Here is a 23,374-nt window from a genome sequence, read left to right as displayed (position 1 = left end):
ATCAAATCTGGACTTGGACAGTGCCTACACCAACAGGGTAACGCACAGTCAGTGCTAAAGTTGCCCGGTGATGGGTGGGTTTCTGTCAGCTGGGATGACCGTATCTCATCGCGCACACGCAACCTTTGCTGGAGGATCAGGAGCCTGTGGTGCAGCTGTCCGTGGATTGTCCTTCTTTGACTCCCGTCTGTGCAATCGCAACTTAATCGCAAGTAGAAAGTGATGTGATAAGAAGTGGCAGCTGACATCATGCGCTTTGGAGAAGATGGTGCACTTATGCTCTTAAAAATCAATAGCGCATGTCATGGCAATGAGCACTGGTGGATACAATTAGGCATTCCAGAGAAAAAAGGGAAAAGGCGTGGAAAAAAATAAATAAATGTACACCCCCATACCATCACACCCTGGGTCTTTAAACTGTTGCTGGACATCCCAAGCCAAATTAATTTCTCCCCCAAAGACCTTTAAATTGACTTCGGCTCCAGCCACCAGAAGTGACAAATGATAGTCATGAGGTAAAGCTCAGAACGGTGCTGTGTGACTTCTAACCCCTTGGTATCTGCGGGTCGACGTCTACGAGGGATCAAGACAAGGCTACATAATTAGTCTCGACACTGCTCACTTCAGGAAATGAGCTCAGAGCCCTTCTGTCTGGCTGTGGTTAAACCCATGGGCTTTTGAAAACTAATTGTAAAATCCTGCCAAATCCTCTTTGGTCCAGGTACCTCCTCCTACTTGCCGGCCACTGATGAGCAGAGATGGTGCTACACCTGGGCTCCTTTCCCAAAAAGCATGTGAGAAAAAGCACAAAAATAAACCATGACATGTATTACACTATATATTATGCATAGATATAAAATGTCATCATTACATCATTAAATTTAATTTTGGCATACAGACGCCATTTCTGCAAATGATCAGAAGGAATTAATAGCTAGATGAACATTTCCAAGATATTACAAAATGTCATCAGCAGTCACACACACACACACACACACACACACACGAGAATAGGCCTGGTGATACATAGTGTCACAGTGTGATACACAAGTCAGAGTCCAGGGATGGTGGGGACAAATGGCAGTGAATGAGGTCCAGATGGAGGAGAGAAGTTTAATGTCCTTGTGTCCGGGGCGTGTGGGATGGGGGACCCAGGGGGCTAATGCTCCAAAGTGGGGATTTTGCAGACGAAGGGAAAGGCTTTTCCACAGCTGTTATCATTCCAGGACCGCAGAGCTGCAACAGAAACCATGCAACCTGTCACTCTGAGTGTATGTGTGTATGTGAAAGGGTGTCTGTGTTTGGTGTGCACTCGTCAGGGTGTGTGGTAGTGTGTGTGTGTGTGTGTGTATGTGTGTGTGAGTGCGCGTGTCGGGGTATCTGTGTTTGGTGTGCACTTGTCAGGGTGTGTGGTAGTGTGTGTGCATGTGTGTGTGTGTGTATACTCACCACTGTTTTGTCTGTACCACATCTCCACGCAGTCCTCTTCCTCAGGGATACGGTGTATTCCATCATCTGGCTGGTTCCCGTCCCAGTAGTTGTACTCATAGGGAGACCCATCTGTCCACTCCATAGTGCCCTCCTGAGGACGCAGGGGGGAATAGCATCACGACTGACCTCATAATGTGTAGGTAAGGGGGTAGGGTAGGGGTCGGAAACCCTGGTCCGGGAGAGCCGCAGTGTATACTGGCTTTCGTTGTTACTCAGCACTTAATTTATCAATGAAAGCAGTTGATTACACAGTTAACTCACCTCACCTTGTTTCTTGGGTCTGAATCAGTTGCTAGTTAAAGTGCAAATGAAAACAAGCACACCCTTCAGAACCAGGGTTTCCAACCCCTGGGGTAGGGTGTTGGGGAAATGGGGAAGGGGAGTTTTGGGAATAGGGACTCAGGGCGGTTTTGGGGGTTAGGGCCTGTGTGCTCCTTTGTAAGTCTGACTGGTGAAGGCTAAGAACCTGGTGCATTCATAACAGTAGTCTGGCCCTCTGGGGTGCGCTTGGATGGGACAGGTCAGTGATCTGTTGGTGCCCCTGACCTCATAAATCCTCTACAAAGGCTGGTACCCTACAGCGCCAACAGTGTGACCTGGGTCCAGTTCATTTCACTGATATGTCCCAGTTTACCAAGGTTTCCAGCTACTAACCCTAATTCAAGCCCCAACTCTATATACCTGCCCCATTCAATTACTTACTCTAGCACTAACCCCAAATACCTGCCCTTTTCAGTGCTAACACCACCCCTAGCCCTGGATAGCTGGAGGCAGAGGTCGATGGCTGGTTGTTTTGTGTCTGTGCACTCAGAGCATGTGTTTCACATATTTCCATCTGCAGCCATCTCCACACGCACAGCACCGCACACTCGCTAAGCTAGCATGAAGACCAAAGTCCCCGGCCAAATGAACTCATCACAGATTCAGCCTTTATTTCAGACTGCAGGGTGCGGCCGTGCCTCCTGTACTGAATAATCTCGCGCTCACTCGCCCCCCTCAGCCCTTTGGACAGCTGTAGCACCAACTCCTAAACTGAGCCACACCAAAACTGGCCTCCGATACTTAACCTGAGGCACCACCTCTGCTGTCGTGGTGATAAGAAACATGGTAGCGTGGAAACGTTGTAGCACGGAAACGTGGTAGCGTGGAAACGTGGTAGCGTGGAAACGTGGTAGCGTGGAAACGCTTGCGAAGCGCAGGTGAGATGAACCTACCTGCCGCCGGTCATGGAGGCCGATCCATATGTCAGTGGGGATGCCGGGGATGCGGCTGTTCACCAGGTCATACACAAACACATTCTCCTCCCAGCTGTAGGGCAGACACATGCATGTGTATACGCATAGGACCGTATCCACACACGTACGCTATTTGGTTAATATCGCATTCAGCTGGAACTCAAACCCCTTTAGCAAATAGTTACATGTTGTTGTCATAAAATCTATTAAAATATCAAAGGAATATTACATAATTGGGCTTTATGTTGCTTTGACATGAGTAGATGTGTGATCTTTGCCCAGCCCTGCTGTAAAATCAAGCTATACCAGCTTGACCAGCTTGAAAGTTGAGCTGGTCAAGCTGGTTGTAAGCTGGCCTAGCTTGGTCTGAGCTGGTCAACCAGCATGACCATGCTGGTCATAAAGCTGGTGGAGCTGGGTATGAGCTGGTCAACCAGCATGACCATGCTGGTCATAAGGCTGGTCGACCTGGGTATGAGTTTGTCAACCAGCTAGTGCTAGTAGTTTCTTGTGCTTGTCTGTTTCAAAACATAGCTTGAACTTGTCAAACCATATCAAGCTGGGAGCTGGACTGAACTGGTCAACCAGGTAAACCATGTCGAGCTGGGAGCTGGTCTGTACTGGTCAGCAGCTACCAGCTGTTTCAAAAGCTAGTTTTCAGCAGGGAGGTGCTCTAACCTGTGTATGGAGGTGAGCTTGGCAGACCGCAGCCCGTTGGAGAACTCTGCACAGTAGAGGTCCGCCTCGGCCCAGGTGCGGTTCAGGGGGAAGAAACGGTAACAGTGCCCCTCAAACTCCGTCCAGAAGAGCGGGCAGTTGGCAGGTGGGACAGCGTCTGACAGCTGCAGGGGCAAGGCTGAGGGGCAGGGCGGGGCATGGAGATAACATTTAGTGACACTGGCTGTGTTGCCGCTAGTGACAGAGCTAGTGAGACTACATGAAGCCAACAAGACTAGGCAAGCCTAGATGAGCTGGTCCCAGGATGCTACTATAGGGGAAAGTCTCTCCCAGAAAATGAAGTGTATGACTTTCTGGCCATAAATGGTACTGCACTCCTGTTTTCATGCCGGTTCCAGAATACACTTCCTCCCCATAGAGATTCAATGTGACCTAGACCTACTTCATATTGGGAGATTGATTCTGACAAATATAATTTACGAAAGTCATGTAACTGTTATTTTGCCAAATGCCTGTTCTTGGCGTTTTTTTAACCGAGCCCATCACATTTTCAATGACAAGACAGCTAGTCTAGTTTTCAACGAGCCTATAATCACATGACTGAAAGAGAGTATCTACTTGTTGACCTCTGGGAAGAAAAACCCAAATATGTCCATGATTTTCCAGTAGGAACAGTCAAATGAATACCATACAAGAGATAGTGGAAAAACTTGAGGACTACTAGTGTGTCAAGCCAGTTCTGCCACTTGTAACCATCTTTTGGTTTGTTATTGCAGTATTATTTCCAATAATACAACAAAACAATACTTTAAAAGCTGTGAAGAAGGATCTTAGCTTCACAGCTAAAAGATTTTGTAGCAAATTTACTTTTTTCCTCTTTTTACTGCAATCAAATCGCTGCCTATTTAACTTCAGTCTTAGCATGATATCGCAGAAGTAGAAGTATATTGCCTATGGCTGAATTATAGTTTTTCTCTTTGTTTTCCTGTGCCTTTGAACATACTGACATGCTCGCAATAACAGTAGGCTTCATATGTTTAATGCCAGTTTGAAAAGAAGTGGACTGTGCTAGCCGTGCATGCCGAAGTATGTCAGTCGGACAGTCACTCAATGACTGTTCTAGGCTGGCCCCAGGGTCTGTCTAAAATAGCTGTAGCTGCCAAATTTTAATCAGTGGCTCACTGGCTTGATCCAGTCATGGTGTCCGGCTGTCATGACAAATTATTTTAATTTGTCCAACAAGTCCAACTGACAGCAATAATAATGGACATGAGCCTTATTTTCATCCTCAAATGTTAAACCTTTGATACTACTGCTCACTTGGGAAGAAATCACTCAGTGAAGTACTGTGTGAATATCATTCGTATGACAAATAAAACTCTAAGCCAAACAGCAATACAAACCAATGCTTGTGCAATGCATTTACAGGTAAAACACAAAGCCAGCACAACATTTTAAGTCAAACAAAGTGGAATACATCTTTTGTGAAATAAATATTACAATATATAACAATATTTAACACGTATAAAAGCTAGGTTTTGAATTGCATAAATTATTGGCATGTTCATGTTTTGTACAGTATTGCCCATAACATATCATTATGTACAACAATATGGCAATATGTCCAAACATGTTTCCAGTAACACGCAGTGTAAATTGATGCAGCAGTTAAAGATGTTATCGGGTTACTCCCTGTCCCACCTTCCCAGTGCCTCTAGCGTGGTCAACGCTTGATTTTAATGTGTAAATATGCAGCATGTTTCTATGTGAGCTCACACATGATCTAGCCGGGCACACCAACACCCCTCACAAGTGACCCCCGTTTCCCTAACTCAAGACTTCCACCGCTCCAGGCTCTGAAACCCCATCCGGCAGCTTTCAACTTCAGCCCACACAACTTTGAGCCCAAAAATCTTTCAAAGAAACGGCAAACTGATACGCAGTACATCAAAAACACACTTGAAAAAAAAAACCCATCAAGCTCCTTTCCAAATTACATACTACCAATACTTTCCTGATAAACGATATGTACACAGTACACACGATCAAAGATAACCGCTGCTCTGAAAGTAGAGATGATCCGCCGCAGTGTCTGTGAGTAAAGGCTCCTGATACAGTGAAACAGATAGGTGTACTCACCCTGGGTGATCCTGATGTTAGTGGACGGTATAGACCTCACTGGGAGGGCCGTGAGGAGCAGGGCCAAGCACAGGTCCCAACAGAGCATCGTGGAGTCAAAGTAAGACTGACCGAACATGTGTGTGCGCTGTGTGTGTGTGTGTGTGTGTGTGTGTGCACGCGTGCGTGATTTGTGTGTATGAGTAGGAGAGAGAGAGACAGAAAATGAGGAGAGCTTGGCTGCGCAGAGGTCCAGAGGGTGTGCTTCTCTCTCTCTGTGCGTATGTGTGTGTGTGTGTGTGTGTGTGTGTATGTTAGTCTTTTCCTCTTAGTTCTTCCCACAGCTGAGAGATGGGGAGAAGGAATTGTTCTCTTGCAGACAGCAGGGTCAATTGTAGTACAGGTTCAGTGATCACAGCCTAACCAGGGGGAAGTAAACCTCACCAGAAGAAAATAAAATGGCTACTAAGAGATGACTGGTCACTATCAGATGTTCTGAACATTGATATAGTTCCATATTTTTTATATGAAATCTTTTTTCTCTACTACTCTCTGTATAGTGTCCATTTTTGATAACTGATAGGCTCACATGATTATGCTGATGAAACCACATCGTGCAAATCTGGGATGTATCAGCCCTGGGTCAAATACATAATTGTTTTGGATTTAAATACTTTTATGTGCTCAATTGATCTTCCCTGGTACAATTGAGCCAACCAAGAGGACCAGAAGGTGGGGTTTGTACTTTTTGAGATTTCAATTCACCAGACAAGCTCAGTAAAGCATAGAAAAGCATTTGAATCTAAAACAATTAGGTATTTGACCCAGGTCAGGGTTGTTTATAGAACATCCGTGACGGAGCATTATGGGCAGCCTGCCTTTCGTATGTGAATGAATTTAGGAAAATGGCCCAACAGAGTACAATATCCTGGAACTGTCTGAAACCCACTGAGTATGTCAGGTACTCCTTGCCAGTGGAAGTGATGAGGGGAACTGTGAGTCTGCCATGTTATGGATCTGATTCAGACCAGCTTTAGATAAATGCAGGGGCACAGAATCTCACCGCCAACCGTTCCCCCAGATCCAGCACTCTCTCGCCCTCTGTGTTTGATAGTGGTACTGCAGCACACAGGCACTGCTCTGGTCTTTGGACATAGGATGTTTTTCACCAGTAAGCCAAACCCACATTCACCAGCTGGAGACACAGCTGTCTGTCTGTCTGTATATATCTCTCTCCACCCTTTCACACTTTCTACCTCCACTGACACACCCATCAGCTCTGGGACATCATCACTGGCTGACCTCTCACCGACCATTGACATTTTTCTCTTTGCATCACTATCTCTCCACCTGCCCCCCCAAATCCCCTAACACCCCCCCACACACACACACTCCTCAAGGCCAGAGAGAGACATTCCATTACATTCCCATCTCAACAGGGGTCACAAACTGAGATAATATTCCGTTAATCCATCTGGACCCAAAAGGGAATTTCTACTATGATATCCACAGATCAAAATTTTCTCTATCCACATGCCTATTTATAAGAATTGAAGGGGATAGTTCTCAGTGAGGAAAGATTGTTCGCTAAAATTAGTAACTTTACCCAACCTTATCTTTCAGCAGTGTTGTTGATGTACAGGACAGGATTTCTGAATAAAAGCATGTGCCAAACAAATGTAATGTAATATAATGTAATGACTGGCAAATTACATTTTAAAGCTTGCACTTTCAGTGTCTAATATCTCCTGGAGTCATACTATGTGTGTGCGTGTATGCGTGTATGTGCATGAGTGGATGTACACGTGCTGGAATGCCTGAGCATATGTGTGTAATTGCATGTGCATGTGTGACATCACATGTACTGGACTTGATTAAATCTCTAGTTTCCTTAGCTAGTTCCTGGGTCACGCGACTGGGCTCTGGCTCAAGTGGGGCTGACAGAGCTGAAATGGACTTCCTCTGACCTAGCTGCATCAACAACAATAAGCAAGTGTGTGGTTGGCTGAACGTGTGCTGTGTGAGTGTGCTGCAGATTGAGCATGTGTTGTATGAGTGTGTTGCTGGTTGACTGTGTGCTGCATGAGTGTTTTGCTCTGTGATTGTGTTGAGGGTCAAGCATGTACTGTATTAGCGTGTTGCTGGTTGAGTGTGTGCTGTGTGAGTGTGTTGCTGGTTGTGTGTGTGCTGTATGAGTGTGTTGCTGGTTAGGTGTGTGCTGTGTGAGTGGTTGAGGGTCTGTATGAGTGTGCTGTATGAGTGTGTTGCTATGAGTGTGTTGCAGGTTGGGTGTGTGCTGTATGTGTGTGTTGCTGGTTGGGTGTGTGCTGTATGAGTGCATTGCTGGTTGGGTGTGTGCTGTATGAGTGTGTTGCTGGTTGTGTGTGTGTTATGAGAGTGTGTTGCAGGCTTTCACAGGAGCAGTATAGCACAAGTCGCTCAATGCTAACACCCCACCCCTTCTCTCATACACACACCTCCACCAGCAGTCCCAGTCCTGTCCACGGGAGCATGGAAACCCCAAAACTTGATTACACCCCTGTGATTTAGAGCTGCCCCAGTTTTCCATGATCCCACAAGCTCCCCTCAACCCCAGTCCCATACTGTATAGAGTACAGCCCACAGCCAGTCTACATCTCGTCATACAACCTACACCCAGTCATTTATTATGTCATTCCAATGTATCACTGGGTGTGTATAGCATTGAAACAGTGCCACAGCCTGGATGTGTGTGGCACTATAACACTGCATGGGCATGTGTACTGTGTGTGGTATTATAACACTTCCAGATTCTGTGTGTGAGTAGCATTATAACATTGCCAGGTCATGTGTACTGTGCGTAGCATTATAACACTGCCAGGTCATGTGTATGGTGTGTAGCATTACAACACTGCAAGGTCATGTGTACTGTGTGTTAACATTATAACACTGCAAAGTCATGTATACTGTGTGTTAGCATTATAACACTGCAAGGTCATGTGTACTGTGCATAGCATTATAACACTGCAAGGTCATGTGTACTGTGTGTTAGCATTATAATACTGCCAGGTCAATACTGTGTGTAGCATTATAACACAGCCAGGTCATGTGTATTGTGTGCGTAGCATTATAACACTGCAAGGTCATGTATATTGTGTATAGCATTATAGCACTGCCAGAGCCTGAGTGTGTGTAGCATTATGACACTGCAAGGTCATGTGTACTGTGAGTAGCATTATAACACTGCCAGGTCATGTGTACTGTGAGTAGCATTATAACACTGCCAGGTCATGTGTACTGTGAGTAGCATTATAGCACTGCCAGGGCATGTGTGTTTCACACTGTAGCAATGGAAGATGTGAGTGTGTTAAGTAAATGTGTGTGTGACGCAGTGACTGTGCCAGTATGACACACTCCTGGGGTGGGACACCCTCTGCAGCCCCTGTCTGTGGGAAAGCTGTGTTTATGTTCAGCTCTGAATGTATACCCCACCCCCCTGAGGGCGGCTGCACTCACTCCCAATTTAGCAGTAATTTACCCTGCTCACAGCTGTCTCCACACACACTGTTTTATTTCACATTTTACAAACTTGCTGGCCCAACACAGCTGCTATTTCTATTTGCTCTCTGACCCCTGAAATTTTCTAAATTCCTCTGGTGAGCACTGTTCAGGTTCACATTCATTATTCTATTATTATTATATGAATTATTAGGAATAATATCTTGGCGCACCAACAAAGCTGATATTTTTCAATTATGAATTTATGAAGTTTGATATTTACTGCACAGAGTTCATTTTAAAGACAGAACTGAAAAGTACACAGTTAATGGGCATTTAGGGAATTGAACATTCAAGCCTTTAGGCTGTTCACTATCATGTGGCACTGCCACTCTGTTTTCATCCGTCCATTCTTTCATGAATGACCCACAAAGCGTCTGATGTTGCATCATTACGCTGACAATTCTGCTTGGACATGTTCTCCCCCTGGTGGTGAATTGTGAAAGTGCATTTGGTGTAGGGTTGTAAAGGGGAATAGCAGAAATGTAGTGTCCCCTTGAAAAGCAAATGTCTCTCTTATTCATTCATACGTTTATTTATTTTTTGAAGATTTGCCCAGGGGTGTCAAACCTCAGTCATGTAGGGCCGCAGTGTCTGCAGGGATATCTTACTTTCCACCAGCAAGCAATTAAAGCATTGAGAGCAAGGCTTGTGGACTCTTCAGCCATTGAATGACTGATGCTGAAACCATGCTGAAACTTACCAAATCACTCAGGCTTAAACATACCAAAAACCAGCAGACACTGCGGCTCTTCAGGACTGGAGTTTGACACCCCTGGTTGAATGACTTAATTGCCCAAGCTAGGGAGGTAACTATATTACTCATCCACAAATCATGAGGAGTCAGAAGATTCAGGGATATTTATTGTCTGCATCCATTGCATTTGTCCTTGTAGCAGCATGGAATATATTGTCAAATATTTAGAGTAACTGTTGCCTGAAAAATAAGCTTACACCAACACACCTTTAGCTCAGCAAGAATATGGTGCACCAGTTAAATAAACCTAGTAAGGGACTCCAGAACACTGATGGTATCCCTTAATAAACACCTAGGTGCAAACTCATTAGACTGCTCAAAACCAGGACTTTCTAATGGTCCAGGGTAATGCTTTAATCAATATGACCCACTAGTTTATTCAGTTATTATGAGGTACAGTATGCACAATGCTAAAAAAAACTGATAAGAAAGTAATAAAATGCCTTATACCAGAATTAGCTGAAGAGTCGTTTCCATTTGTGGTCTACTATACTGCAGTATGTCATGCCAATTAACTATTTGTTTATTGAATCACACTGCCGTCCCATGGTACAAAGTGGAATACACATTTATAGACTAAAGTCAAACTTGCATTGTAGTGAGAGGCAAATAAGGATAAACAATGATTTGATCTGCCAACAACTGAAACTACTCAGTTTTTTATTATTATTATTATTAGATTGTTTATTTTAGAAACTAGTAAGTAGGTTAATGAAGACCATGTAAAGTGATAACATTAGTCACTAGCCACAATTCCCTGTCCATGGCCCAGTAACACCTTTCCCCTCATAACACAACATTTACCTACATTTACAAAACACAAATTCCTTCCACAAAATACCTGCAAATAGATAGCACTCCCAACAAACCTGTCTGTTACCATAACTAATTTATTTTTTATAATGTTCTTTAAGCAAATAAATGTCTTAACATTTATAGTGGAGCTAGAGGACATGCAAGGGCAATAGATTAAAGGCTAAAGCTTGATAGGTGCATTAAATGATGAGTGCTTACACACTGGAAGAGATGCACAGATGCAAACCCATGATCTGATGGTATCCAAGAGCACCAAATTCTTGAGATCAAAATCTACTTGATTTTAAAAATCCTTGATATCAAATCTTATATTCTCGAACAAATAATTAAAATACAACTGAAATAACTTTTACATGCACATGTAAGTGTGTAGTGGGAACCTGTGGTCTGATTCCCCTTAACAGTTTAAGTTTAAAAGAGGAGAAAGCACAAAAATGACCCGAATTTAAAAGCTTGTTGTTTGTAGTTTTTATTGTTCCTAATGCATCTGTCCAAGAGCACTGCAACTGCACTCTGCATAATCTGCAGTCAGATTAGTAATATTTCCCACAGAAATTATATAAATTAGCAGGAAATGAAAATGTAAATGTATTAGTAAAATAAATTGTGTGTGTAAATGTAGTATTAGTTTCATTATGTCATAGTAAATAGATTTTATGGCCATAAACATAGCTGCAAAAAAAATGTTATGGTAGTGAGTGTTATTGTAATGACCATGCTGATGGCATGACTTACATTATGTGAGACTATAGCAGAAAGTGAATGCCAAGCTGGTGGGCAGGAATTGGACTCAAACGTGATGAATATAACAGAACAGGGCCACGTTCAGCCCCGACAAAACGTAGCAAAACAGAAACGGTGGCGTGTTGAACATCCTGTTGCAAATCATGGGTGGACTGACTGACATTGTACGGTTTGATCCTATGGCATCTCAGAAGGCATTCTCCGGTCTTTAAAGCATAGGCCTATGTCATTACTGATTCGGACTACACCCCTGACACACCCACCAAACAGGAGCAAGCATACCTCAAAGCCTGTTACCAAACGTAGCACACAGTTGGAGGAAAACATATCGTTCAGAAACCGTAGCAAAAGTAGCAAAACGTTTTCAGATGTCCCAGATGAATCTGGCCCCACTCCTGCCTAAGGTCCCCAGTGAGTTCCCAGCACTGATGCGATGACCACCAGCCTTATCAGGGTTGAGGTCATCTCAGCGCTCTTGCGCACCAATCCTGAACACAGCAAGCTACCTGATATGATAAACTGACTTCTGTTCAGCTTTACAATTGTACGTCAATCAAGAACAATAATTAAGACACCAGGCCTATCATGCTATGGAGCTAGCTCCTACAATACTGCCCCTTATAAAGGTTAAGTGGACTGGACCTCTTACCGGGCAATCAAATGATGTGCTTTGTCTTGATCTTTTTTTTGGGATAAAATAAATCTTATGTATCAATAATGGGTAATCATTTAGTGGATATTTGGTTAACAATAGGCAACTGACGTCTCTATGGAACTACTACTTCCATAACGCATTGCGTTTGATTCGCAGGGAGTGCCATTTCCCTTCTTCATTATGATTGGTCACAGGTAGAGAGGTGTCCAATCAAAGTGCAGTACGAGATATGAGCGAAGAGAAATGCAACTAGCCAGACTTCAGCTTTTGTAAACAACGAACTTGGTGGTCAGTGTGCGAATTGCGGGCAACGAGATAAGAGGCGAAGAGGGGTATTTGCTGCTCTCTTGGGCCGTTGTAAATATTGGAAAGGAAAAACAGAATAAGACAACATAGCTAAGCAGCTATGGCAGAAGGCGATAACAAAAGCACAAATTTGTATGTAAGTACTTCTAATCAAAATTGTAAAGGGCTAAAGGTGTGGTTAGTTTGTTAGCTAGCTGGCTCTGATAAAACAACGCTAGGCTAACGACCACTGCAGCTTTTAGATTAGGCCTGGTAGCTAATATTTGTAACGCCAACTAGCTTGTAGGTTATTCATAATGTCATTCTTCGTTACCATTCTTTCTCGGACAAATTACTCGTTATTTCTGCAGCTAACGATTTCCAAGAAAGTCGGAGTTTTATGTTCGCTAACGTTGGATTGTTCACGTTAACGTTAGATATTTGGCTATTTTCGCTAACCACGGTTAATACAGTAATGGTATAGCTATCGTTAGCTATTTGTGAACAATGACCTAGCTAGTTAACTAGGTACCTAGCGTTTGAGGAGTTTCTTCCAATGGAAACGTATTGATCAGTTGCTTTGGTTAGCGTTAACGTAGTCTGTCCAGCTAGTTAGCTAACTCGCATAATTGACACGTTTAGCTCAAGACTGGTTTGTCCCATAGCTAGTAATATTGCTCAAGCGAGCTAGCTTGTTAAATCGTAATGACGCAGTACAATGCTGCAGGTGTTCTTTAGACGCCCTGCGTAACGTTAGTTTTTGATTGATTAGCTGTATAATTGAGCTAGCTATACGTTAGTTAAGTAGTGGTTAACGTTATCTACGTGAGAAATACTAAAGGCATGGTTTTATGCAATGAGTTACGGCTGCTGTGTCAGCTACTGCCCTTACGCATGCCGCATGAATGTCTGGAAGCATGGGTGGTTAGCTACTGTTTGCTTGCAGATGCCATTTTTGTCCGTTATTTTACATGTACAATAAAGTATTTATTCACGAGCTTGTCTGAGTTACCTGTCTCGCCAAACATCTAGGCTGACGTTGACTGCAGTTTGCGTTGTCTGGCTCCACCAACACGCATTTTCTGAAACTGTTGCAAAGCAGGTAGTGGCGTTTGCACCTAAAGTTTCTAGTTTGTTCGCTGAGAAACCGGTTTATCGCTAGAATAAAAGTAATGTCATTCACGGCAAGCGGCTTAAGAAAGGAGAAGTTGTTCTCACTTATTACTTCAGGGCTGAGTCATCACGTACACGCAAAGAGGGGAAATGTATTCAATACTCTTCTCCATGGACGGAGCCAGCAATTACATGTAGAGTACCGATAATATCTAAATATCTAAATATCTGCATTTCGCACGGAAAGCCTCCTTTCAGTTCATAAATAGCCGTTACCGCTATTAAAAAATAAAATAAAATAAAAACGTTACGGTGACTTTAAATAATTAAAATGTTGTAATTTTTAGCATCTACTTTGAATGAGTGCAAAGGTATTCTATTGACCACAAGGAACCACTATGCACAACAAACTCAGTAAACACTTAATGATTAGCTATGTGACTTGTATCTCATTTCGACCACATGGTTTTGCATGCCATTTTTGGAAGCTGATTAATGGCGGTGGACATTTTTTAATCCAAGTTGTGGTGACGTCATGGTTTGATGGATAACTGACCCTTTGCCACTAAGCCTGATGAAAGAAGGCCACGCGCTTTCTAGATGAAGACCCTTGAGATTAACCATGAAAGACGTCAGGACTGGCTCCACAGTTAATCGGTGTGTTCTCATTTTGAACAGACGCTTAACAGTCGAGGTTCATGGTGTAAAATTATAGCGATTAGACCATTTTCAAGAAACCTTGGCATTTCTGGCATTTATTTTTAGATGTCGCAAGCGCTGTCGTAGACATTGTTGGGTAATGGCCAAAGGAGTTCTTTTTTTGAATATTATTTACGTATGTAAAGCTGGTATATTTTTCTTTCCCAACAAAAGTTAGTCTAAATTGGCCCATAGATTGTTTAACTTTATATAAAAATTCTGAATTAATTACATTTTTCCTCCTCCAGTCACCTGGAAAGACACCTGCTTTATTATTGCAGCGTAATTATGTTCTGAACCTCATGCAGTAGTTATGGAGTTGGTTGGTTGGGTGGTTGGTTAGTTGGTTGGTTAGTTGGTTGGTTAGCTGGGTAAAGGGCTTGACTGGATTAACTGTCGTCTTGCAGGCCCAGGAGACGGCCCAGCTGGAGGAGCAGCTGCAGGGCTGGGGCGAGGTGATCCTGGCCGGAGATCAGGTCCTGCGCTGGGAGAAACCCTGGTTCCCTGCGGCCGTGATTGGAGCCACAACCCTGCTGTTCATGTGAGTGTACCTGCTCTTTCACCTGCTTGTTCACCTGCACATGCATTACCCGCCACCTGCTCACTCATAGCAGTATTACTTGCCCAAATCACCTTATGTAAAAGCACTACCGTCTTTTCACCTGTTCACCTTTCCCACACCTGCCACCTCTTCACCTGCTCACCACATAGCATAGCAGCTCAATACCTGCTCCATAACCTTATGTACTCAATCACCTTATGTAAACACTGCCATCCTTTCACCTGCTCACCTTCTCCACAACACCTGCCACCTCTTCACCAGCTTGTTTGCCTCACCCAATGCACTTTCCACCTCTTCACCAGCTTGTTTACCTCACCCAATGCACTTGCCACCTCTTCACCAGTTTGTTTGCCTCACCCAATGCACTTGCCACCTCTTCACCAGTCTGTTTGCCTGGCCTACAGCAGCTGCCACTTTTACAGCTCCTGGTTCACCTGAACGCTTAGTTCCTGAACCCACAGCCCCCTTTTCAGTTGTCATACCTACTGCAGCTGCCATGTGTTCACCTCCTCTCCCTGCTGTCAGGCGTTCAGGATGTGGCTGCGTTAATAATTCAGGCGACCACAGGAGTTCATGCCTGCTGTCCTGCTCGGGTTACATTGTGCTCTGTAGTGCCAGTTTGTGTACGTTAAATGTGAAGGTGATTTGCCAGTGTCTATAGGCGCTAATTAGATTGCTTAAAGGTGGAGATGGGTGTTGCCTATAATAACACTTCTAAAAGATTATGATGTGGAAAAACTGGAGTTTGCACTTGTGGTCTTTTGTGCGTTGAAGCCACAGCCTTCCTCTTCACTGCAAAAAAGAATAAAAATAAAAATAATGTCTGGTTTAACTTTTTTGTCTTATATTTTCACTTAAAATCTTATTTCTATTGCCTTTTTTGCTAAATACAACAAAAGATTGATAATGAGGTGAGCACTTAACTAATTGAAAAAATTAGCCAGTCACGTAAGATAATTTCACTTATCAGGAAGAATGGAACTTAAAACAAGTTAATATTTTCTACTTAAGACAGAAATGAGACTGTCTGAAACCCTTGCTAACCCAACCGTGTCCAGAAACTTCGCTGTTAGTCATTGTGCCCCGTGTCTGTTTATCTCCGTTTGTTTGTTGGTGCCATATCCTCTTGATTGTATTTCTTCTGAAAGTCCTGAGGCTGACCCCAGAAGCTGTGGGGACACTCAATGCCCTGTGCTGTATCAGTCTCACGCTGGGACCCCAGACGTGTCCTCAGGCCTGCTGGCCGGATGGCGGGGAATGCTGACCTATGCAGGCTCGTGGAGTAGCATGGTCTTCATACCTCTGGTCTGATGATCTCCGCGTTTCCCTAACCCCCATATGCTCACTGCCGTTACACAGCGTTTCTCAGGCACGGGTGTTCTGTTCAGTCAATTCCTTGCAGTCAGATTAATTCTGTTATAAATTCTCATATGAGATTAGTTTTTCAAATGTAGAATTTAAGTTTATTTCCTGAATTGACTGGGCTAAAATGGAATTGACCACACTTCTGGTTGATATTAATGCCCCTGGTCTGACGCTCTCCCTATCTCTCTCACTCACTCTCACTCTTTCCCTCTCTCACTCTCAGGTTGATCTATTACCTGGACCCGTCAGTGCTGACCGGGGTCTCCTGTGCTGTGATGATTCTCTGCCTGGCGGATTACCTGGTGCCCACCCTCGCCCCCAGAGTGTTTGGTTCCAACAAGTGGTGAGTCCCTCAAAGGGGAAAGCGCCCAGCCGCACCACTGCCCTGTGGCGTGTACTGATTCGAGGGAGTCAACTACACGATCCGAGACGTTCCGGGTCCTGCAGGATGGCCTGCAGGCTCTGGGATGGAATGCCAGTTGGCCCGGGTTCAAGCCATGAGCAAATATTTACCCAGAGGTATTTGTGCTGATACTGTACAGGAGTGCCCGTGGCTCGCATTGCATGAAAGGCCTTTGGTTGGACAGGGTGGTTTGGTTTATGTTGGATTTCTGATAGCTCCTTGGCCCAATCTACCTTTTCAGGCATTTCAATGTTCTGGTGAGGGTCTCCTTCATTCCGGTTTTGGTAGTTCTGGGGGCATCTGTAGACCCATAACTGTTTCACATATAATTGTTTTTGATTGGCCAGTTTACCTTCCCCTTCCCCCCCCCTTCCCTTTTATAGTGATAGTTCACTTTTTCAGTATTTAAATTTCTTTGGACATTACTTCAAGCTTAGAGGTTTTTTGTGCAGTGGAGGAAAGGTACTTATAAAGGTTTCTGATGCTGGCTTTACTATGACTGGTATCAGGGCATTCAGGCTTTCTTGTATGAAGCAGAAGAAATGCGTCTCCCTCTTCTGCAGTCTTTACTTGCTGGCTTTAGGGAGATGTCGCATGCGGATGAAGGGATTCAGTGCTCTCGCCGTGTTTCTGTGTCCTTGATTGTTGGCCAAAGTTCAGACAGCGATGTGTTTGACATTTAGGGGATAGGACATTTAGTCTACCCCCATAGACCACAAGCCTATCAGGTGACGGGACATAGTGTCTCCTTTCCAACTCTGATCAGGACTGACTCAGCTGTCTCCCCACCCGCCCACACACACACTCCTACAGACACGCCCAGAGTGGTTATTTTTAATGGGCACGTTTTTGGCCCCTGGGTGAATGTGGCAGAGAGCTGTAAGCTCTGGATCAGCAAAACGAGCAGCACACCTCCACCCACATCCACAGCTCTGTCCCCAGGTTTTGTGACTAAATGGGCTTTGCTGCTGTTTTTGTCGCCAGATATGGAGATTTAAATGAGCTGTGGTTGTGTTTTTGTCACCAGATATGGAGATTTAAATGAGCTGTGGTGCTGTTTTTGTCACCAGATAAGGAGATTTAAATGAGCTGTGGTTGTGTTTTTGTCACCGGATATGGAGATTTAAATGAGCTGTGGTTGTGTTTGTCACCAGATATGGTGATTTAAATGAGCTGTGGTTGTGGGGCGACATGGCTCAGGCAGTAAGCGCAGTCGGAGGGTTGCCGGTTCGATGCCCCGCCCGGGCTGTGTCGAAGTGTCCCTGAGCAAAACACCTAACCCCCAAATGCTCCTGACGAGCTGGTCGGCGCCTTGCATGGCAGCCAATCGCCGTCGGTGTGAGTGTGTGTATGAATGGGTGAATGAGAAGCATCAATCGTACAGCGCTTTGGATAAAGGCGCTATATCACCATTTTGTGTTTTTGTCACCAGATATGGAGATTTAAATGAGCTGTGGTTGTGTTTTTGTCACCAGATATGGAGATTTATATGAGCTCTGGTTGTGTTTTTGTCTGCAGGACCACAGAGCAGCAGCAACGTTTCCATGAGATCTGTGGCAACCTGGTGAAGTCCCAGCACAGCGTGGGCGGCTGGTGGAAACGCCTCTTCACTCTCAAGGAGGAGAAACCCAAAATGGTGACCTGGCCTTTTCACACACGACTGCCCACACCTACACAGGGGGACTGGGAGAGGGGGAACTTTGCGCTTCACTCCTGAGTGACACGCCTGCTTCCTCTGACTGAATGAAGCAAAGGTCTCGTCTGGCCGTACAGCTTCATTGACTCGCTGCAGTTTCCTTCATTAAAAGATGGCGTCAAAGACGATACCATCATAATTCTCACCTTATAGCACCCCGCCTGCCTCTGGAGCCTTTGTATTTATGACTCATGCACAACATCGTTTCCCATTACACCATTTATTTCCACACTGCGACAAATCGGATTGTGCAACTGGTATGCAAGGTGAATGTAGGGAGCTCTTCAGAGGCTCCAAATCATATAATTTTGACAAGCACTGCTTACTGTGTAACCAAGGTTACTGAACGAAACTGGACTCCAGAAACCTATCCCTTCCCCTGTTACAAATGACTGCCTCGAATCCTGGCTTCCTGTTTGACTGCGGCCAAGCATTTCCACTTCTGTTTCACACAGGAACTTGGTGCTCTCGCTGCGGTTGCGTGTGTAACTTCCTGTGTTCTCGTTCCTCAGTACTTCCTGTCAGTGATCAGCAGTCTGCTCGTGGTGGCCTGGATTGGGCAACAAGTGCACAACTTGTTCCTGACCTACCTGATCGGTACGTAGTGCGGACACTTTCCCCTTTTCTCTGCTGTGGTTTGACCCTGTGTCCCTGTAACGTTACTGCACTGAATAAATTACATTACATTACATATACATATAAATATACATCCAAACCGACTTAAGGTTGATTAGACTAAGCAGGAGACAGCTGTTCAGATCTTATTGTGGTTACACCGGGGATTGAACTAACAACCTTCCCACTCAGTCATGTAACTTAGCCACTAGGACAATGGACAGCAATTTACCTAGGGCAGCTTTCTCCCCTGCAGTTCAGTCATCCCTACACAAGAGGTCAATAGGGCCTCCTTGTCAGTCAGTTTCCCCTCCCATTTATGTGCATAAGTACTAACGATGATTGACAGCAGTTTTCCCATGCTATCATGTACTGCTTTCGGTGCATTGAACTGTGTTCAAAAGTAATAATGTTGAGCAGTACAGTCATTTTATTTCTATTATTTTCTGCTAAGCAATGAGAAGTTGGCCTACACAAGAACTGCAATTGTTAATGAATAAAAATCAAGCAACTAATCAAACAGCAAACCGTTAAAACCATCTCCTCTGTCATTCTCTGGTGGTTCTTAGTGTAAACTTCTCCGTAGGAAAAGATGCATCTCTCTGTATCAGTAGAGTTGGTTTGAATTGACAAGTATCGTTTTTCCTTCTGCACAATATTTGGAATTATTTTTGTCCTATGTGTGAGCTCGCTGGGTGTTGATGTAGAGTAATGCAAGTCATTTAGTTATTTTTCAAAGGCAAGTTGGTGGTCTTAAATGTTTTGGCACAATGGGTATTTACTGTGGACTGTGTTCTGAACCAGGGTTTGAACCGTTTTTTTAGTGATTTGAACATCTGTCATCTGTGCATGTGTCTGACCAGACATACTGTCAACTGACTTGACCAGCTCCAGGTCAGAGAGATGTATTGTGGTTTATTGCAGTATAGTTGTTTATTCCACATATAGTGGTTTATTCCAATGATCATCTGGGAACTACACCTTTGACCGGACAGGTTCATCAAATGCTGATGCATACATTAGTCATGTTCATATTCCTCCTAAGGAGATGGTTCTTAGTAGTGGAAAATTCCAGAATACAGACCTTCTGAAGAGGAAACAAGGCAAGCTTTCTTTATCGTGTTAATTGCTATGCAAGGAGAGGAATGTCCTTATCAGACATGGTCTTCTCCTTTTACAAACACTCTGAGCAGATGAAAGCCTGTGTCTGCTGGTTGGGTACTGGTTTTGCTGATAGCCAGAGCACCCTGATCTAATTAGATTATGGTTCGTGCAGGAGAATTTCGCCATTTGTGCATGCCGTAATAGCCCATTACAAAACAGTCTTATAACTCAATTTCGTCTTACACAATGGTTTTGTATGTGCCCATTTAATCATGGATTTTAGTCAGTGTGAAATTTTTAGAGTGAAATGTTTTTTGTATTATTTTTGTTTCCCCACTATCTCATTGCCACTGACACTTTTATGAGGGTCACAATCAATCACTAAATGCAGAATTAGTCCTGTGATTGGGACGTTCCAACAGCTACACAGGGATTTAGATAGTAATGCAAGATTAAATTGGGTCACATGCCCTAGATAAGTTAGTCCCAAGATAGGACAAACTCCAGCTTTAAGATGAAATGAATGTGCATCTCTCCACACATGCAGTGCATTTCCCATGTTGAATTTAATTTGATGTGGATTTACGATGGTGTCTTACTTTTCATCCAGTATCATCTTTGTGACTGCTTACATTTCGATGACTTGCTTTTTCAAAGCAGAACTGAATTTCACATATGCATTTTAAAAAGGCATTTCTCACCATGACCGTGTGGAAATGCAACGCCCAGCCTTTGAACCGCAGGCTTCCTCTCCTGGTAGATGCTATCTCCTCATATCTCCCTCCACCATCTCTATTTAAGCCACAGTTACTGTCTAAATGTGTTCTTTCTTTGTAGCATTGCTCAAAGTTGTCTTACGTTAAAGCCCTTGCAGTGTCCTGCAGAAGTATTTGGACCTCTCGAAAGTTTTTATAGATTACAAATGATGCATATATTTTAAATAAAGTTGGAAAAGCTGAAATATGCTGCTTGCATAATAATCCAACTTGACAAATGAATAACTGCTAAGTCCTTCTGGGCAAGTATCCACCAGCTCTGGGGATGATTCTTGCCAAATGGTCATGATATATTTGCTCCAGGTTGTTCTGGCTACTTGGATGCGTCTCAGTAATCATAAAAATCTATGTTTCTGTTTTGAAATAAAATATCACATTTGTTCGCACTGTATGTACTTCAGAAGAAAGATGAGTTTGCCGAGGGTGGCGGCATCGGTCTACCCGGGGAATGAGACTCAGGCCAGAGAGCCTTCTCTTGGCTGATTCTGTGTTTGCAGTTTGAGGGCTCTGCAGGTTGTGATCTGCACAGGAACCGGTGGCAGCAGTGGGATGTGTGCTCTGGCCGTGCCCGAGTCTTTCTCCCCATGCTGACACCCCAAAGCTGTGGGGACTGCCAACCATGTCTGCAGCTCCCATCCAAATATAACTGCCACTCCGATTACTTTATCACCTTACCATGAGACATGGAGAAAACCTGCAGCTTAAGGGCGAACCACTGATCAGATTTTATAGGATTACCTTCACCCCTCCTCCATACATTTTTCACAGTAAATTATTAAGGACTTAATAAGAGTCTAGCGTAATTTGGGAAGTTCTTTAACCTTAGCGTGTGCATAATTGCAGTGGAGTGTTTCTGGGGTGATTTGCTGGAGGGTATTATAACTGTTAGGACCAGTTTCTCCTCCGCCCTGGAACGTGTTGCCACATACTGGGTTCCCACTGCCAAGGTGAATCGACAAGTGCAGATCTGCAGCATGAATCACTTCTCTATTAGAAATCCATCCGTTAGTTTAACCAGTCTGACCGGTACTCGCTCACTTGCTCTGCATACTGTGTGAAAGAGAGTTTTCCAGCAGTAACCGCAATGTTGTCTGACCTTGGTACTTCTTCTCCTTCCCCCCCACCCTGCTCTCTACCCCTTTCCCTGTCACCTCTCCCCTTTTCCTCTCCTCCTTTCCCTGTTTCTCTCTCCCAACAGTGAGCTTCCTCCTCTTGTTGCCCGGACTGAATCAGCACGGCATCATTACCAAGTACATGGGCATGGCCAAGAGGGAGATCAACAAGCTTCTCAAACAGAAGGAGAAGAAGAACGAGTGAAGAGGAACGGAGAACGAGAGTCCCCTCACACGACCCACCACGGATGGAACCACTTGCCACAGCTCCCTCTCACCTGTCAAAAACCCCAGCCCTTCCATCCGTCACAACCCCCCCCCTATCAATTGTCGCCCTACCTCTTTAATCACAAATCCCTGAATACCTCCCCTGCTCCTGTTACAGATCCCTGCCCCAGATCCCTGCCCCATCCTCGCCAAGGGTGCAAGCTCCGCATGCTCACGTAGTTTCCCTTCATCAAAAAATACCATTAGCAATCTCAGAACAATCACCCACATGCACACACACACGCCTTCAGTCCCTAAAGCTTCACTGCTGTCTGTTACTCGATTTACTTTGGTGGCAGTTATCTAGAGTGATGCTGAATGCAGCAGCAGGGGCATCTACTGTCCTGTATGTTTGATTTGGCTGGGACTGAAAAGCGACTTGGAGCTTTCTGTCCCGTCGGCAGTTTCTCCCCCCCCCCATTGCACTGAGACTCAAAACTGGACGCAAGAACGAAACCCGTCTCCAGAGGCACCAGGCGTGCCCGGGCGAGAGAGCCTACTACTGTACAGCCAGGACGGCCAGGTCATCGGACCCGGCGCTGGAACCCCGTCAAAGCCCTACTGATCCCCCACACCCCAGAACCCCTCTCCTGCTGTCTGGGCCATGTTTGTACATACGGCTGTCCCTTTTCCGCTCTTTACTCCTCTCTGCGCGTTAACATGGGCTATGTTACACGCAGCCTCTCCTCTGTCCTCTCATTTCACCTTTCATTTACTATCTTCTGTATCTAAGTAATAAAGTCTGTCTTTAAAAACAGAAAGTACTGTGGTGGCTGGTTTGTTCATAGATGCAGAAGTGGTCCTCGGACAGAACATGAAGGCACCTGTACGCACACAGGGAAGTAAGTTCAGATTGGGGAGGGCTTGTTTGGACTTGGCAGGGCCCACTCTGGTGCAGGCAGCCTGTGAGGTATGTACTGCTACTAGAACTTTGAGTTGCAGGAAAAGGATGAAAGGGGACATTCAACGTCCCTCTGCGTATCATAGCAGGTAGTGGTTTTTACCAATATGATTAGCTGCAGACCACATCCTCACTTTCATACCATACAAGATGGTGGCCAGTTCGATGGTTAGTAGTGTGTTTACAAAGGATCAAAAAAATCGTTAGAATTGGTATAGTGTCCTGTGATTAAAATAACCAGGCTACAGTTCGCTGCAGTTGCACACCGGGAACCGTGGTTCGATTCTCGGTCCTGCCAAAAACCAAGTTTGGCCGGCTCACGTGGAGCAGCATAATTCGCTCGCTGCTCCAGGGGGAGGGACTTGGCAGGCTTAGTAGATCGCTGCACAAAAATCACCTCGGGCGCCTCGGAATCACGGTTACCAGCATGTGGCGAGACGGCTTG

At 44.6% G+C, this 23,374-nt stretch overlaps 2 protein-coding genes across 3 annotated transcripts; one reads left to right on the top strand and one right to left on the bottom strand.

Moving 5' to 3' along the window:
* Nucleotides 1-863: 863 nt before the first annotated feature.
* LOC133114456 (C-type lectin domain family 19 member A-like) lies at nt 864-13,582 on the bottom strand. 2 transcript variants are annotated; one of them, XM_061223867.1, is made up of 5 exons: nt 13,329-13,582; nt 3,405-3,582; nt 2,706-2,799; nt 1,450-1,582; nt 864-1,236 (listed from the first exon to the last, which is right to left on the bottom strand). In XM_061223867.1, the coding sequence occupies exons 1-5, from the start codon at nt 13,342-13,344 to the stop codon at nt 1,160-1,162; spliced, it is 498 nt and encodes a 165-aa protein (XP_061079851.1). In that variant the 5' UTR covers nt 13,345-13,582; the 3' UTR covers nt 864-1,159. The 2 variants fall into 2 exon arrangements, with proteins under 2 accessions (XP_061079851.1, XP_061079850.1); XM_061223866.1 differs by lacking the exon at nt 13,329-13,582 and adding an exon at nt 5,544-5,774.
* On the top strand, nt 12,305-22,789 carry LOC133114455 (ADP-ribosylation factor-like protein 6-interacting protein 1). The gene is made up of 6 exons (XM_061223863.1): nt 12,305-12,473; nt 14,536-14,669; nt 16,279-16,398; nt 17,977-18,094; nt 18,667-18,751; nt 21,848-22,789. The coding sequence occupies exons 1-6, from the start codon at nt 12,438-12,440 to the stop codon at nt 21,964-21,966; spliced, it is 612 nt and encodes a 203-aa protein (XP_061079847.1). The 5' UTR covers nt 12,305-12,437; the 3' UTR covers nt 21,967-22,789.
* Nucleotides 22,790-23,374: the final 585 nt, after the last annotated feature.

Source organism: Conger conger, chromosome 16 (assembly GCF_963514075.1).
Source record: "Conger conger chromosome 16, fConCon1.1, whole genome shotgun sequence".
Lineage (NCBI taxonomy): Eukaryota > Metazoa > Chordata > Actinopteri > Anguilliformes > Congridae > Conger > Conger conger.
Note: the sequence above shows the minus strand (reverse complement) of the source record. Positions and strands in the feature narration are given on the sequence as shown.